At 40.4% G+C, this 18233-nt stretch overlaps 1 protein-coding gene across 1 annotated transcript in view; it reads right to left on the bottom strand.

The window, feature by feature from the left end:
- Positions 1 to 18233, bottom strand: part of DOCK2 (dedicator of cytokinesis 2) — a 404233-nt gene that overhangs the window by 345561 nt on the left and 40439 nt on the right. Inside the window, exons 7-9 of the mRNA XM_029942884.1 lie at positions 10609 to 10744; positions 8420 to 8574; positions 3862 to 3943 (exon numbers count right to left, since the gene is read on the bottom strand). Of these exons, the coding sequence (XP_029798744.1) occupies positions 3862 to 3943; positions 8420 to 8574; positions 10609 to 10744 (373 nt within the window). The remainder of the gene's footprint in view (positions 1 to 3861; positions 3944 to 8419; positions 8575 to 10608; positions 10745 to 18233) is intronic.

Consider the following 18233-nt stretch of genomic DNA (forward strand, 5'->3'; position numbering starts at 1 on the left):
TGATGGCTAAATTTTATGTATCAGCTTGGCTACACTACGGTGCCTAGTTGCTTGGTCAAACACTAGTCTAGATGCTGCTGTGAAGATATTTCATAGGTCTGATTAACATCTGTAATCAATGAACTTTAGGTAAAGGAGGTTACCTTACATAATGTGGCCATGCCTCATCCAATCAGTTGAAGGCATTAAGGCCTTATTCACTGTTGTACCTCCAGCACCCAAACCTGAGGTTTTCTGTTATAGGACGAATTCTACCTCAAGACAGTAGTAGAGAAATCCTGCCTGAATTTCAGGCCTGCTGGCCAGCCCTACAGATTTCAAACTTGCCCAGCCCCACAATCATGTGAGCCAAATCCTTAGAATAAACCTATCTATATATCCTATGGTTCAGGTTCTCTGGAGAACTCAGACTTATGTAAGAACTGTCCTTTTACCTGCTGGGGGAATGGAATCTGCTCCCCTACTCTCCAAAATATCTCTTCTGGGCAAGGGGAGAGGGAAATTAGGGGAGAAGGGGGCTTTCTGGTTAAGGAAGCTCAGCCACTCATTTATATTCCCTGCCCTCCCCTGCAGGCAACTGAATTTGGGATCCCAATTATCTTACGTGCAGATTGTTGGACAGCCTCTTTGTCCTGCCTGCCTCCTTCCTCCCACCACCCTGAAATCCCCTACAAACTCATCTTTAGAAGTGACGTTCATTATTTCATTTCTCTCCCCGCAACAACCTTAATAGCTCCCCATTTCCTACCCTATTAGTGCTAATCTTCCCCAGCTGACGTGAAATGTCCCAGACATAATATATTTCCAGCTGTCCTATCTGACCAATTCCCCACTATTCTCTGCATGTAAGTACTCTATTTTTATCACAAAGATTCCGTTACTGCTGCACAAACACACAATGCTCACTTTCAACTCGATCTTTCTTCCTAAGCCCCCTGTCCACACCTCCACCTCAAATACTTACCTCTTATTTATCTATATAACCAAATCCTTTCCATCCTTAAAAGTTCAAATCTTGCTTCCTTCATAATGACTTTCATCCCTAATTACTTCTCCCCTCTCATTAGGAAGTTTTGTATTTTTGAAATACCTAGTTTGGTGTCCTTCAGAGGCATTCGAGAGCCACAAAAGCCCTGGCATCTGAAAGGATCCTTCCTAGATGTTATAGGCTGAATTACATCCCCTCAGAATTCATATATTGAAGTGCTAACTGCCACCCCCTCCCCCAGAACCTGAAAATGTATTTGGAGATAGGGTTTTTCAAGAGGTAATTAAGCTGGGGTGCCTAGGTGGCTCAGTCAGTTGAGCATCCAACTCAATTTCAGCTCAGGTCATGATCTCATAGGTTCGTGGGTTGATCTCTCTACTGACGTGCAGAGCCTGCTTGGAAGGCTCGCTCTCCCTCTTTTTACCCCTCCCCCACTCACAATGTCTCTCTCTCTCTCTCTCTCTCAAAATAAATAAATAAACTTAAAAAAAAATAGGGGCACCTGGGTTTTGAGAGAGAAATTGAGAATGCAAGAGAGGGTCAGGGCAGAGAGAGGGAGACACAGAATTTGAAGCAAGCTCCAGGCTCAGAGCTGTCAGCACAGAGCCTGTTATAGGGCTTAAACTCATGAAGTGTGAGATCATGACCTAAGCCGAAGTCAGATGCTCAACCAACTGAGCCACCCAAGTGCCCAGAGCATCTTAATATGTTTGAGCACAGCAAAATGCTCAAACACAGGTTCTTCTCAGTGATTCTTCCTCAGAACTGTGTTTGTTCCAATCTGTGGTGGCTCTCATTCATTTTTACATTGGCCTTATAAAACTTAGACATATTAGGGAAGCTGAGGTAGTACAATAAAACTTAAAACACATGTCACCTGATTGAGTAGTATATTAGTACTCCTTTTATTGTTCAGTCTGGTTTCCAGTATGTTAGCAACAACCCCCAAAGTGGTCAAATTCTTAGGGAAACTGGCAATATATTCTGTCTTCCTCTTACAGAGCTAAGGGGGTGAATGCTTATTAAGCAGACAGAGGGCAAGTGCATCACTGGCCCAACTCATGTATCAGTTCCTAGGGCTCTGTCTTTAATGAAGAAACTAGAAAGAGCTAACATCCAGAGACAAAAAGATAAGGCCAGCAAGGCACATACCTGCCAAGTCTCATTTCATCTCTAACTTAAACATCACCTCAATGCCCAATTGAAAGTAAGTCCCAGTCAAACACCATCATGTCATCCTGTTTTAATTATCTGCATTGCATGGATGGCCTTCTGACATTTTCTTGTTTGTTTACTCATTTGTTTATTTTCCGAATTCCCCCCATCATACCATGACAGCTTCAATCAGCTTATCCAATGCTGTATCCCTAATACTTAGCACAAAGCACATGTTAGGTGCTCATTGAATTGCTCTTGAATCAATAAAAGAAGTTAGAGCATCATGCCTTCCTTGTCCCAAAATGATGACTCCTGTCATTTCAAGATGGAGAAGCATCATCCTGTTGAACTGCTCAACTTCATTTGCTGTGGGAAGAAGAGGTGGTGGCCCAGGCAGAATTCCATGCAAGCAGAATCACATGCTCATTAATATGAGAGAGACAAATTTACCGATGCCCTTTCCTGCATGTTTACATCATGAATTGGCTCTCTGCAAAATGAACCACTGATTGATTCCCTGTCCCTGTCTCTCTCATGAAACATCTGTCTCCTAGTTTAATCAGGAAGCCCTATGGGACTTTCCTATTTATCAAGAAAATAAATAAGGTCTTACTTCTAACTAATAATAGACAAACAGGACTGAGACACATTTATATATGCCAGGAAAACTTTGTCTAAGCAATTAGGACTATGATCTTATTCCATGCCTCTGGCCCATTTTTCAGGAAATAACAAACAAAATAAATCAGCTGCACTCCAATCTAATTGTGACATAACATAAGACATTGCACTTAATGGGCTGTAACTGGAAAATTATTGTAGAGCAACGTAGGTTAATCTAGCATGTCGGTCACTCCTGGATCAAACTCATAGGTTTAGCCAATGTCCAAATCCCTCCCTGACTCCTCCTCTGTAATTTTGCTTGCTAACACATGCATCAGAGTAAAACATCTCATAAATGCTCTTCTCCCCAAAGAAGTTTGCAGAGAACACCAATATCCTTAGGTATCTTAAGATAACACTCTTAACACACTCTCATGGAAATCAGACAAGACAATGGTCTTTGCTAGACATAATAACCCTTACCTTCTTCTTTTCACTGTTTGTCCTTTCCAGAACTAAAAAGCTAGGCTCACTCTCAGAAATAAATCATCTAACTAACAACTGATTTCAACATTTCTACATATGTCTTGTCCAAGAATGATTCTCAGGCCTCTGTTACGACCTCTGGTCATTTATGACTTAACTATGTTCAGAATTTGCAATTTAACAAAGCAGTCAATGTTCTTAGAAGGTCTTTTGTGTGTGTGATACATTTTAGAGAGGTTTTTAGAAAGTCTGAGCCAAGGAAAGAAACTCAGGTTAACCAATGAACTAACTGTAAATCAGAATAGCTACTGTGCCCAGTTTATATAGGCATTATTGCTGGAAGGGGTCTGTGCTTGTTTACACAGAGCTCTGATATATTTTCAGTATGCAAGTGAATGAGAAAGAGGGAGGAAGATGTAGAGAGGGGAAGATCCACCTCCCTAATAGCTTCTTCAGGGAACACAACACACCCGCCCCACCCCTCCCGGTCTGTTCTGAACCTCTCCAGAAAGCCCAAAACACAGATCTGCCCCAAGGTCGAGCTCCCTCCTGATGGAGTGACCACCCTCTCATTTCCACTCTCCTTGCGAGAGTGGAAGATGGGAACAAGAAGACTGTGCACCCACCGTGAAGACCACCTTCAGGTTGTTGAGCATCTCGATCTCCTTCGGGAAGCCCCTGCTCCCCCATCGCACCAGGTAGTTCTCACTGTGGGAAGAGGAGTGGCAACCCGTTACTGCCTGGGGCTCAACTCTGCTTTGGTAAAAATATTCACCAAGGCTCTACTGCGTGCCTGATAAGTGCTGGCTGCTGGGGACACGGTAGTGTTTGAGATGGATACGGCTCCTCCCTCTAAGAGATCACAGTCCGATCTAACAGAGACGGGGCAAAGGATCAATAACATGTGTGCATTCAGTCTCTTTCCCTCCCCCATTTGCTAAGCAAATTCTGGCCCAGCTACCTAATGTTTTCGAAGAAGAGCAGCATTCTCTTTAGAATTATTAAGAATGGAACAGACGAGGGGGAAAGGATTGTGATATGTTTTGCTGGACATTAAGAAAATATCTGCCCTTTTCATCTCATTCCGTTTTCAAGACTGAATAAAGATTGGAATTTTTTAAAATGATCCATTGGTCACAGGACTGTTTCCTTAAATGGAATGTCATAGAATGATGGACCAGAGACGGCTTTAGCCATTATCTGAGATACACTTAAACATCTAAATGCAGTTGTGACAACGATTTATATGCAATTGTGCTTTCAAGACACAGTTCAGGGTGTTGCAAGAATGTATATCAAAAAAGTCTAGCCTAGTCTGGGTAGTCAGGGCAGTCATTGCTGAGGATATGACATGTAAATAAAGTTGGTCAGGAAAAGAGAAAGAGAAATGTTTCAAGCAAAGCAAAGATGCATTTAAAGTCCCTGAGGCAGGATGGAGCTTGATGCATCTAAAAACCAGTTCCAAGGGGGGCCTGGGCTCAGTCAGTTAAGTGTCTGACTTTGGCTCAGGTCATGATCTCACAGTACATGAGTTCAGGCCCCATGTCAGGCCCTGTGCTGACAGCTCAGAGCCTGGAGCCTGCTCCAATTCTGTGTCTCACTCTCTTTTTTCTGCCCCTCCCCACTCTCACTTTCTCTGTCTCTCTCTCTTTTGTTTGTCTCTCAAAAATGAATAAATAAACATACATACACACACACACATATATATACATACATATATGAAAATAAATACAAACCAGACCCAAGGGGAAAGTAGTAAGAGAAAAATTAGAGAGGACAGGCCATGTAGGCCTTGCAGGTCACTCAAGGATTTTGACTTGGTCCTAAAAGTAATGGAGATCCTATAAAAGGTTTTAGGAGGGCAGTCATACAGTTCTGACATTTGATCGTTTACCATCTTGCATCTTCTAGCATCCATACACCACCCTGAGGGGTGCACCCTAGGCAGCCCAGCCACACTGGGAAAATGAGGAGAAACTTAGTAGTTTGATGAGTTGAGTCATAAGGTTTGCCATGCTATACAAGACCACATATTGTTGTGTTAAATAAATGCCCATCATCTTGAATTAGGATAAAAAGAAAATAATGCTCAAAAACCAAATCATCCTTAAAATAAAAAGAGTATTAAGAATTTAACAAAAGGGAATTCCCTTGTTTTTAGAGATTTGTTCTCTCTGATGTCTTGTTACTCTCTTTCTATTCACCTCTAGAAGACTAATGACAGTAGTCTAAGCAAGTTCAAGGGGGAAATGGAATTGATAACATAATGAACACAACTCTAAATTAACCACTGGTTAAAATTCAATTAAGTTAAATGTAGTTTTTCTTTTATCTTTCTTTCTCTTATCTTTTCTCTTTCTTTCTTTCTCTCTTTCTTTCTTCTTAGTAAGTTCGAAATATTTCGTTGGAATTTTCAGCAAACTAACCAAGAACTTTCCAAGGCTCCATACAGAAACAATACTAATAATTATTATTATTTCCCATTGGTTATTTCCAGAATGTAACAGTGAAATACCTGGATATTTCCCAGGACCTTTGATCACATGTAGCATGATCGATACAGAACCAGCCTGTTAGGTCTAAACATCAGGCACTAGCAATTTTCTTCTAGGGGAAATACAATAATAAACAAGAAAAGCAACTTAAAAGTCTTGCCTGGCCTTATCTATCCCTGCCCAGGAAGACCTGGGTTGTAAGACCAAAGGCCCACCTGGCACAGAGCCAGTTAAGATCTATTGCATATCACAGTCTCCCCCAAGGAAGGGGAAGGCCATCCCAACTTCTCTCCAAGCTTTTTTTTTTTTTAAATTAGCCTTGCCATTGGCTTGATGTCTAAGATGCTTCTTATTTGTCTTACAAAAATTTACCTTCAATTTCCCAAACTTCTCTTTAAGAATCCACTGGAGTCAGACCATGATTTATCCTAACATTAAAAGCTCAGTCTTAGCCAAATTGTCCCCAGGTCACATTTGGACCACACTGAGAATGCCCTAACTTGCCTTTGGTTGCCAAGTCAACCCTGACTTGGCAGGAGGGGAGTAGATTGATTTCTCAGGGAAAGAACAGCTGCCCAGAGTCAGAATGACATAGGAGTGCTTCCAAGGTCTCCTGCCCCTTTCTTATATCATGTCTCTTCTCATCTTTCTCTGTTTTCTATTTCACTCTCTCTCTCTGTCTCTGTGTGTATGTCTCTGTCTGTCTGTCTCTGTCTCTGTCTCTCTCTGGTTTTTGCCCTTTTTGTTCCCCGCTTCCTCATCTCTCAGTTTCCTGAGGGTTTCCCTGTGTTTCTGGCACTCTCAGAGACATCACTCAGGCATGCCCCATCAAGTGTGTCATCCTGTACAGCACATCAGGGAACAGAGCTGCCATGTCACTGATCCATTGCCTCCTTCTACAGAGCTGGTTCAGGTCATCCATCACTTAGATAGTCCAGTAGGCCAGGCACCCTTGCCAATTTGATCATAAGGAACTGTGTTTTCTGAGAGGCAAGAAGGGTCCTATGAATGTTTTTAGGATCTTTGCACATTGTCACAGGCACCTTGGGAATAGCTGACAGAGAATGGCAAGGGGCCTATGACACACAGACCATTTCAAGGTGGGTTCTAAGGGAAAAGGGTCACTCACCTGCAGTGTTACTGAGGCCTAGCCAGGTGAATTGGGCTGACTCTTTAACATTAAGGATTTACGTGTGATATAAAGAATGGCTCTCCACCATGACAGTGCTGACACTCTGATGAGAACCATTCAGGATATTTGATACAACTCTTTCCTTGGTGACATACTAAAGTTGGAACTAGCTTGTCTCTAAAGTCAGATAGATGGACCTAAGTAGAAATCTCACCTCTGCTATTAATAGATATATATGAATTTGGACTACTCACTTGACCTCCCCAAGCCTCATTTTCTCACCCAAATGACACAGAATAAATGGAATTAAATGAGATCGCGTATAGACCTCAGTTCATTCTTCTTAGATGAACACCCTTCCATGTTTCACAAATGTCTTCAGAAGAGCCATTCTTTTCTAAAGTACTCCTCTTCGCTAGGCATTGTACATGGTCCCATTTAATCATAAAATCCAAGCTAGGGAGACATCACTTTTCCCATAAAGGCAGAGGAATTATGCTCCAGCTTCCTTCTAATGTGTCAACTGGGACTTCAAGTATGGGAAATGTGCTGGCCCAAAACCCTACTGGAGGAGACCAGCAGGGTCACCACCTGGAAGGATGGGCTAAACCACAAGCAGGGGCAAGGGGCTCAGTAGTGGGGGATGGAGGTATACCAAAGTCTTCTCCCTGGAGATTCTCAAAGGTGTGTTCACTTCCCCAGGGTGAGGCACCTAGAGCTTCCCTTACTTTCTCTGTCCTCCAGAGCAACCAGTTAAATTAGTACTAATAATAGCCATAGCCACTTGGAGCACCATGTGCCAGGCTCTGTGCTTCTCAATGAAGTCTGAAAGAAATGACCCCATGAGGCTGGTGCTCACATTTTGCAAGTGCACAGCTCAGGCCTAGAAAAGATGAATAACATGCCTGAGATTAAGAAAGAATAAATGGTGGGTCCAGGATATGAACTCAGGCAGATCTCAGGGCCCACATTATTAACCTGATACCACCTTGGGGGATATGAAGTTCTCACTATTCATTTCTCAACTCCAGTTTCGTTTTCTTTTTTTTTTTTATTTTGTTCTGTTTCTATTTTTTTCTTTTTTAAATTTTAATTCCAATTAGTTAACATAGAGTGTCATAATAGTTTCAGGTACACAATATAGTGATTCAACACTTCCATATATCACCCTGTGCTCATCACAAGTGCTCTCCTCAATTCCCATCACCTATTTCACCCACTCACCCCCCCACCCATCTCCTATTTTAAAAGTAGGAATTTTAATCAATCCAATGCCACCTGTATGAATTAATTACTGCTCATTGTTTTCCAGAATCAAAAGCCTGTTTACAAAACCCTACTGTGTAGCCACAACCACACTATGGGAAAAACTTGGTGGTAATATTTCCACCTGACTGGTACATCCTATAAGAAATTACTTCCACATATTCAAGGTCAGTTTCTCTTCCAGATGGGAATTTCTCCACAAGTGATGGCAGGAATAAAAAGGATGCTCTGTGCTCTGCTAATTCCAACCTCCCATATACGGAGAAGTCAGGCAATATTGAACACACCTACCTTATGACTGTTTGCTTGTTGGGGTCATAGAGAGACATGAAAAGCTCAGCGTCTTCCCCAATTCTGCACACAAAGTTTCTCACAAAGACATAGAGGCTGTGGGTGGGGGATGAGGAGATCCGGGAATACATTCCATAATCTGGCTGGTCTTTTGACTAAGAGGTGGAGGGAAAAAAGAGGAAGGTAGAGAAAATTAGCCCAGCACCACTGAGAACTCAAGCCTAAAGATTTCTGCCTTATATCCAGGTCTACAAAGAAAAGCTTCTACAATCTGAGCCGAGTCACTTTGACTCTCTTGGCCTTGATTTTCTCATTTTGGGAAATACCACTATTTGCCCAGCCTTCCTCATAAAATTAGTGTCATAAAAAGCACACATAATTTTTTATAAAATGCTTAAATGGTCTCCATCAAAACTAAAAACTTCTGCTTTTTGAAAAGAAACATTTAAGAAAATGAAAAGGGAAGGCACAGGCTGGGAAAATATATTCACAAAACATATATCTGGTAGAGAATTTGCATTTAGAATACACAAATATATAATTGTATTCAGAATACACAAAGAATTCTTACAGCTCAATGATAAGAAAATCAACCCAATTTAAATGGGCAAAATATCTGAACAGACATTTCACAAAAAAAGATACAAATGGCCCTGGCCAGTAGGCACATAAAGAGATGCTCAACCTCACTAGTTATTCAGGGAAATTCAAATTAAAACCACAATGAGATACCACCACCCAACCACTGGAATGGCACCACCAAGTGTCAATGGGATGCAGAGCTACTGGAACTCTCTGATATACTGCTGATGGGGATTAAAAATTGTACAATCCTTCTGGGAACAAGTATGGCAGAATCTTAACAAGTGGAACATGTGTATATAATAGGATCCAGCAATCCTACTGTCAGGTACTACTCGAAAAGAATAAAAATGTACGTTCACACATGTGTTTGCAAATATTCATAGGAGTACTAGTTATAATAGACCCCAAGTGGAAACAACCCACATGCCCCAAATGGACAACTGGCCAATAGTATGGCAACTCAGCAATAAAAAGGAAAAAATAATATATACCAGGAGATGAATCTCAAAATCACCACGCAGAGTAAAGCCAAGTCAAACACAAAAACCATATGATTTCTTTTATATGAAACTACAGAGAAGGCAAAAGTGTAGTCACAAAAAAACAAATTAGGGATTGCCTGTGGCTAGAGGCTGGGAAATGGGATCAACTGTAAGGGGACTCAAAGAAATGTTCAATGTGATGCAACTCTTGAGATTTTGATTGTGGTGGAGTTTACCCAATCCTGTATTTTAGTGAGATTCAATAGACTATAGTTCATAATGAATTGATTTCATTGTGTGAAAATTATCTGAATAAAGCTAAAAGTAAACCCTCTTTCAAATAATACACAGTGGCTAAAATGTTTTTTTAATTGTAAATCAGAGTACGTTAACCTTGAAAAATAAAATTACGGTTCCTTGAATTTTGTCGACTTTCTACCACACTTGGAATAACGACTCTTAACTCTTTTCCATGACCCCGTGGGCACTGTGAGATCTGGCTACTGCTCCCTACTTCTCCAAACCATTGCCTACCCTCTGCACTGCTCAGCATGCACCTTCCATATTGGCCTTTCTTTTTCTTGAACATTCAGAACACAGTCCCACCTGAGGGCCCTTTCACTTTCTGTTCCTTATACATAGAACACTTTGTCCCTAGATCTTCCTACGCCTGGTGACTTCACATTATTCAAGTGTCAACTCAGATATTTCTTCTGAGAGATGCCTTTCTTGATGGTACCTTTTTAAAATAGCTCTCGATGCACTATAATTCACATAACCCTAGGTTATTGTCTTTTAGAGACCTATCACCATCTGGAATTAATTTATCCCTTTATTTACTTTTTATTGCCTTTCTTCTTCATTTCTCCTCACTGGAATATAAAATCTCCATGAGAACAGGAAACTTGCCTGGCATTAAACTAGCCGTGGGATGGATGCAGAATGAATTACGGACCCAAGTACCAAAACACCATAAAATACATGTGGCTACTGATCATCTCAGGTCATAGGACAGATGTCTCCTTGCATAATATACACTCTAGTTAATTAGCCTATTATTGTAAGTTTACGATATGCTAAAATGATCCCTCACTTGGCTAAAGGCTATTTTACCAAGCTCACCATTTCTTCCTTGATGCGCTCTGTGATTTTATCAGTCGCTTCCTCGTGTGCATGGAACAAGCTGATGACGCTGGTATTATCAGGGTCCAAGATATTTCCATCATCATCTCTGACAATCAGATCAAGCTCAAGAATTCTGCAAAGCAAAAACCACAGGTGAGGATAAATCAGGGGAGCCAGAAGCCTTTAAGACGTTGTTGGGAAGTTTACACAGAAAATTTGCTTGGTCTCTGAAGATTGCAGACTTTCATAGAACAGCTCTACACCAACAGCCTTGCATACAGCTGTGAGTAGTACTGGGACAGTTCAGCCTCTTTGGGTGGTACTGTGGCAGTGTGTATTAAATTTTCTTGAAGTGTATCTTTCCTGCGATATTGAATCTAGAGAAACATCCACATTTGAAGGAAAATGTGTGTTACAGCATTGCTTGCATCGGCAAAGTGATGAACAAAATCAGGAGGAGAATGCCTAGGGCTAGGGAGGAGGCCTTCTCTCAAACAAAGCAGAGTTTAAGCCAAAGGACTTTGAACTCCAAGGGCCCAGGAGGCAAAGAGACAGAGTTACTTCCAGGGACCTACTGGGACAAACTGATGGGCCATAGGTGCATGATAGCAAACTGGGAGAGAGAAAATGAACAGAAAGAAGGGATCCCCTTCTGTGGAGAGACAAAGGGAAGAGAAAGAGAGGGTAGGGAAATGTACAACTGTATCTGAACAAGAGAAAAACCACAGAACAGGATAGAGAGAGATCCAATCTCTAACTGAGAGGCTTTCTCTAGACTGGGGCCGGCTGCTCAGATCACGCACCTGGAGAAGAGGGGAGCCAGCCCTGAGGCTCATGGCTAAGTCAGCAGCATAATTCATAGTAAGAGAAAGCAATCCCCTCCTTGGAATGTTGTGGGACAGGATAATGCCTGCCTGCACCCGAACCACATACCAAGGGGGGCAGAACAGTGCTTTTCTAGTACCTGGGCTTTTGGAGTGAGTTTGAATCCTAGCCAAGCTCCAGGCACAGGAGTCGGCGGAGTGAGAAAAACCACCTCATTTGCGCCTGTGGCACAGTGAGGTCGGCTGGAACAGAGTTGTTTGGGACACTTGGTCTATGGAGGAGAGACTGGAGTGTCGCCATTTTTCTCCCCCCCCCCCCATCACCAAGGCGGGGCCTCAGGGAAAGCTCAGAGGGCCCACCATGGAGGCGGGACCTGCCTACACCAAACCACGCCCCTCTGTGCTGGGTAACTGCGCATTTACAAGCCAGATTGACCCTGAAGAACCAGATGGCCCCCTCCACCAGACCAGCACTGTGGCATTACCTGGTTTAATTATTGGACAGTTCTTATTATATAGATACATTCTTCCTTCCTTTTCTTCTCTTCACACCTCTAGTCTGGTTACTCTGGTTGTTGGTTTGTTTAAGCAGACATACTTAATCCATTATCTTGACACATGTTCAACACCTACTTTATTTTCCTGACTCTCTCTCTGGATTAAGCCATATAGCTTTTCTGTCTGGACAAATTAGTTTTCTTTTTTCTCCTCCTCCTTCTTTATTTTTTTTTTCTTTCTCTCAGGATTAAGCCATATAGTTTCTCTGTCTGGACAATTTTTTTTCTCAGTCCCTGTCATTTTTCTTTGTATGGGATAAGGCCTCTCCTGGTGGGAGCCACACTGGCCTTGCTGGATGACATGGTCACAGTAAGGAAATGGTAGACCTAGCACAGCTCCTGCCACAGGTTACGGAAGCTGGCATCTCCTTCTGTTAACTGATTGCTCATGTAAAATTAAACCTGTTGTTATTGATTAGGCCTCACAATGTTCCAAATCAGACCAATATTCCCCAGGTACCTCATGGGAGGAAGCATATCCCTACCTCTATGAAGAAGAAGTTAAACAAAGCACTACAGGTGTTTGTTGAAAGGCTCTTCTATTGAGCTTCATAAACTTAAGACATGGAAATAAAGGGGGTTAAAGAACACAAAGATAATGTTTAGCCTGGCCCAGAGACAAAAGCCTAACTTAGGAAATAGAAACAAACAAGAGCCAGGCATACATTACTGCGCATACGTATGCTAATTTGGTGCTCACTGTGAAGATAGGTAAGAGTGGTTACAACTTAAACTCCTATGCAAAGGCCGGCTCTTCTAGGGCGCCTATGGCACTTACACCTTCAACCTCAATGAACAAGGTTGACAAAAGGTTTACATACTAACCATCACGAATGTATTCTTCCTCTTGTGAGCCAAATAGAATGCCTCCTAGCCCTGTTGCTGCCTGAATTTCAGCATCATTGTTATAAAATGTGTTTGCTATCTGCTTCTCACTAAAAACATCCTATCTTCTTAGCTGTAAGATTTACTACCACTACCAGTTCAAACAAATGTGTATGTTATCTGCTTTTCACTGAGAATATCCTGTTATCCTATGATGTGTAAGTTACCTCATTGTAATTAGAATAGTTCCAAAGAAATTCCTCTGTAAAACCTGTTTCTGCACCCTTTTCAAAGCATCTTTATCACTGAGAATTATTTGTAAAAATTCCACCTTTTGATGTCATAAGTCTATAAATGAGAGAGGACATGATAAGGAGAAATATAGAGGATAAGACAATGTCAGGCTGGACCAATTAAGAAACTGTGTGAATGTCTCTTCATTGTTCTCCTCCGCTGCTACCCCTTCAGGGAGCCCTGGACCCGCCAGAGCAGACCTCCTGCACCCTTCCATCAGCACTGCCTCCACCCTGTTGTTTACTTGTAGCTGGTATTTCTGGTTTTTTGTTTTTGTTTTGTTTGTTTGTGTGTTTGCATGTTTTTCTTATCTGCTTGTTTTTTGGTTTGTTTGTTTGTTTTCCTTCCCAGGGCTATTTCAACAAACAAATCAAAGCACACCTGGTAGAGGATACAAAACATCACTACCAGTAGAGAGATAAAGTAACCAAAGTTGCAACAACAGAGAGCAAGTAACACTCTCCAAAAAACACCTCCTAAAGGGCCAAGCCCTGGAAGGTGTATGACTCTCTTTAATATTGTAGTGCTCACAGGCACAGGGTACATCACAAGCTTTTAAAACACATAATAAACAGAAACCTAGCCAAATTGATGAACTTAAGGAATTCTCCTCAAAAGAAATTCCAGGAAGAAGTAACAGCTAAAGAATTGCTCAAAACACATTTAAACAATATAACTGAATGAGAATTTAGAATAATAGTCATAAGGTTAATTGCTGAGGTTGAAAAAAGCATAGATGACATCAGAGAATCTATTGATGCAGTATCAAGGAACTAAAAAATAATCATGATTATTAAAAATGGTATAAATGAGGTACAAAATAAACTAGAGGCAGTGACAATGAGGATTGAGAGGCAGAGAGGAGATCAGGTGAAACAGAAGATAAAATTATGGAAAAGATAAAGCTGAGAAAAAGAGAGAGAAAAAAATTTTTGGATCATGAGTAAAGAATTAGAGAACTAAGTGACTCAATGAAATAGAACAATAGCTATATCATAGGAGTTCCAGAAGAAGAGAGAGAAAGGTGTACTTGAACAAATCATAGCTGAGAATTTCTCCAACCTCGGAAAGGAAACAGCCATTGAAATCCAAGAGATACAGAGAACTCCCTTCAGACATAACTTGAATAGATCTTATGCATGACCTATCGTAGTGAAACTGGCAAAATACAAAGATAGAGAGAATTCTGAAAGCAGCTGGGGATAAATGGGCCTTAAGCTACAAGAGTAGACATATAAGGGTAGTAGCAGACCTATCTACTGAAGCTTGATAGGCAAGAAAGGAGTGACAGAAAAAACTCAATGTGCTGAATAGGAAAAATATGCAACCAAGAATCCTTTATCCAGCAAGCATTTCATTCAGAATAGAAGGAGAGATAAAGGTTTTCCCAAACAAACAAAAAGTAAAGGAATTCATCACCACTAAACCAGCCCTACAAAAGATCCCAAGGGGGACTCTGTCAGTGGAATATTGCAAAGACCACAAAGGAGCAGAGACATTACTATAAGCATGAAACCTACAGAAAACATAATGACTCTAAACCCATATCTTCAATAATAACATTGAATGTAAATGGACTAAATGCTCCATTCAAAAGATATAGGTTATCAGAATGAATTAAAAAAAAAAAAGATCCATCCATTTGTTGTTTACAAGAGACACATTTTAGACCTGAGAACACCTTCATATGGAAAGTGAGGAGATAGAGAACCATCTATCATCCTACTGGAAGTCAAAAGAAAACTGGAGGAGTCATACTTATATCAGACAAACTAGATTTTAAACTGAAGGCTATAACAAGAGATGAAGAATGGAATTATATAATAATTACAGGACCTATCCACCAAGAAGAGAGAACATTTATAAATATTTATGCACCAAATTCAGGAGCACCCAGATACATAAAACAATCACAAACATAAGCAATCTTATGGTAAGAATGTGGTAATTGCAAGGGACTTTAATACTTAACTTATGGCAATGAACAGGCCATTAAGGCAGAAAATTAATAAAGAAACAATGGCCCTGTTGAGAATTTTTTGAGGAAACTCCATACTGTTTTCCAGAGTGGCTGTACCAGCTTACCTTCCCACCAATGGTGTAGGAGGGTGCCCATTTCTCCACATCCTCACCAGCATCTATAGTCTCTTGACTTGTTCATTTTAACCACTGTAACCAGCATGCAGTGGTATCTCAGTGTGGTTTTGATTTGTGTTTCCCTGATTATAAGTGATGCTGAACATTGTTTCATGTGTCTGTTGGCCCCTATGACCCAGCAATAGCACTGCTGGGGATTTACCCAAGGGATACAGAAGTGCTGATAGGGGCATATGTACCCCAATGTTCATAGCAGCACTTTCAACAATAGCTGAATCATGGAAAGAGCTTAAATTTCCACCAACTGATGAATGGAGCAAGAAGATGTGGTTTATATATACAATGGAATACTACAGGGCAATGAGAAGAATGAAATCTGGCCATTTGTAGCAACATGGATGGACCTCGAGGGTGTCATGCTAAGTGAAATAAGTCAGGCAGAGAAGGACATATCTTTTCACTCATAGGTCTAACAAAAGAAACTTAACAAGAGGACCATGGGGAGGGGAAAGGGGGAGAAAGAGTTAGGGAGAGGGAGGGAGGAAAATCATGAGACTCTTGAATACTGAAAACAAACTGAGGGCTGAAGGGGGAGGGGATAAGGGGAAGAGGAGTGATGGTCATGGAGGAGGGTACTTGTGGGGAAGAGCACTGGGTGTTATATGGAAACCAACTTGACAATAAACTACATGGAAAAAAAAAAGAAGAAGAAACAGTGGCCCTGAAAGATACACTGGACCTGGACCAGATAGACTTGACAAATAGATTTAGAACTTTTCATCCTAAAGCAGCAAAATATACATTCTTTACAAGTGCACATGGAACATTCTCCTAAAAAGATCACATACTGGGTCACAAAACAGCCCTCAATAAATATAAAAGAATTGAGATCATACCATGCGCACTTTTAGATAACAATGCTATGAAACTTGAAATCAACCACAGGAAAAAGTTTGGAAAACCTCCAAATTCATGGAGGTTAACGAATATCCTATGAAAGAATGAATGGGTAAACCAGGCAATTAAAGAAGAAACTTAAAAATATATTATAGAAACAAATTAAAATGAAAACACAACAATCCATACTCTTTGGGATGTAGCAAAGGCAGTCCTAAGAGGAAAATACATTGCAATCCAGGCCTATCTTGAGAAACAAGAAAAATCTAACAGCACACCTAAAAACTAGAAGCAGAACAACAAACCCCAAACCCAGCAGAAGAGAAATAATAAAGATCAGAGCAGAAATAAACAATATAGAATTAAAAAAAAAAACACATAGTAAAACAGATCAATGAAACCAAGAGTTGGTTTTTTGAAAAAATAAACAAAACTGAAAAATCCCTAGCCAGACTTCTCAAAAAGAAACGAGGACCCAAATATAGAAAATCATGAATGAAAATGGATCTATGACAACCAATCAGAAATACAAGCAAATATCAGAGAATACTATGAAAACTTGTATGTCAACAAACTGGACAACCTGGAAGAAATGGACAAATTCATAGACACCACACACTACCAAAACTCAAATGGGAATAAATAGAAAATTTGAATAGACGCATAACCAGCAAAGAAATTAAATTAGTTATCAAAAATCTCCCCAACAAATCAGAGCCCTGGACCAGATGGCTTTCCTGGTGAATTCTACCAGACATTTAAAGCTGTTTCAAAAAATAGAAATGGAAGGAAAACTTCAACTTATTCTATGAAGCCCTTACCTTGATTCCCAAACCAGACAGAGACCCAGCAAAAAAAAAAAAAAAATGAGAATTAGAGTCCAATATTCCTGATGGACATGGATGCAAAAATGCTTTACAAGACACTAGCAACTTGAATTCAACAGCACATTAAAAGAATTATTCACCATGATCAAGTGAGATTGATTCCTGGGCTTAGGTCTGGTTCAGTATTCACAAATCAATCAGCATCACATTAATAAAAGAAAGGATAAGAACCATATGTCAATAGATGCAGAAAAAGCATTTGACAAAATACAACATCTTTCTTAATAAAAAACCCTCAAGAAAGTCGGGACAAAAGGAACACACTTAAGCATCATAAAAACCATATATGAAAAGCCCACAACTAATATCATCCTCAATGGGAAAAAACTGAGAGCTCCCCCCCGCCCCCCGAGATCAGGAACATAACAGGGATGTCCACTCTCACCACTGTTGTTTAACACAGTGTTGGAAGTCCTAGCATCAGCAATCAAATGACAAAAATGAAATAAAAGGCATCAAAATTGGCAAAGAAGAAGTCAAACTTTCACTTTTCACAGAAGACATGATACTCTACATGGAAAACCCAAAAGACTCCACCAAAAGACTTCTAGAACTGTTACATGAATTTAACAAAGTCACAGGGTACAGAATCAATGTACAGAAATTGGTTGCATTTTTATACATGAATAAATGAAGAAACAGAAGGAGGCATAAAGAAACTGTTCCCATTTACAACTGCACCAAGAACCATAAAATACCTAGGAATAAACCTAATGAAAGATGTAAAAGATCTGTAGGCTGAAAACTATAGAAAACTTATGAGGGAAATTGAAGAAGACACAAAGAAATGGAAAAACATTCCATGCTCATGGATTGGAAGAACAAATATTGTTAAAATGTCAATACTACTCATAACAATCCACACATTTAATACAATCCCAATCAAAATTGTACCGTCATTCTTCTCAAAGTTAGAACAAATAATCCTACAATTTGTATGGAACCACAAAGACCCTGAATAGCCAAGTAATACTGAAGAAGAAAACCAACGTGGGAATTATCACAATACCAGACTTTAGCCTCTACTATAAATCTGTCATCATCAAGACAGTATGGTATTGGCACAAAAACAGACACGTAGACCAATGGAATAGAATAGAGAACCCAGAACTGGGCCCATAAATGTACGGCCAATTAATTTTTTACAAAGCAGGAAAGAGTATCCGATGGAAAAAAGACTGCCTCGTTAGCAGGTGGTGCTGGGAGAACTGCACAGCAACATGCAGAAGAATGAAACTAGA

The sequence above is a fragment of the Suricata suricatta genome, chromosome 6 (genome assembly GCF_006229205.1).
Source record: "Suricata suricatta isolate VVHF042 chromosome 6, meerkat_22Aug2017_6uvM2_HiC, whole genome shotgun sequence".
NCBI classification, from domain to species: Eukaryota; Metazoa; Chordata; class Mammalia; order Carnivora; family Herpestidae; genus Suricata; species Suricata suricatta.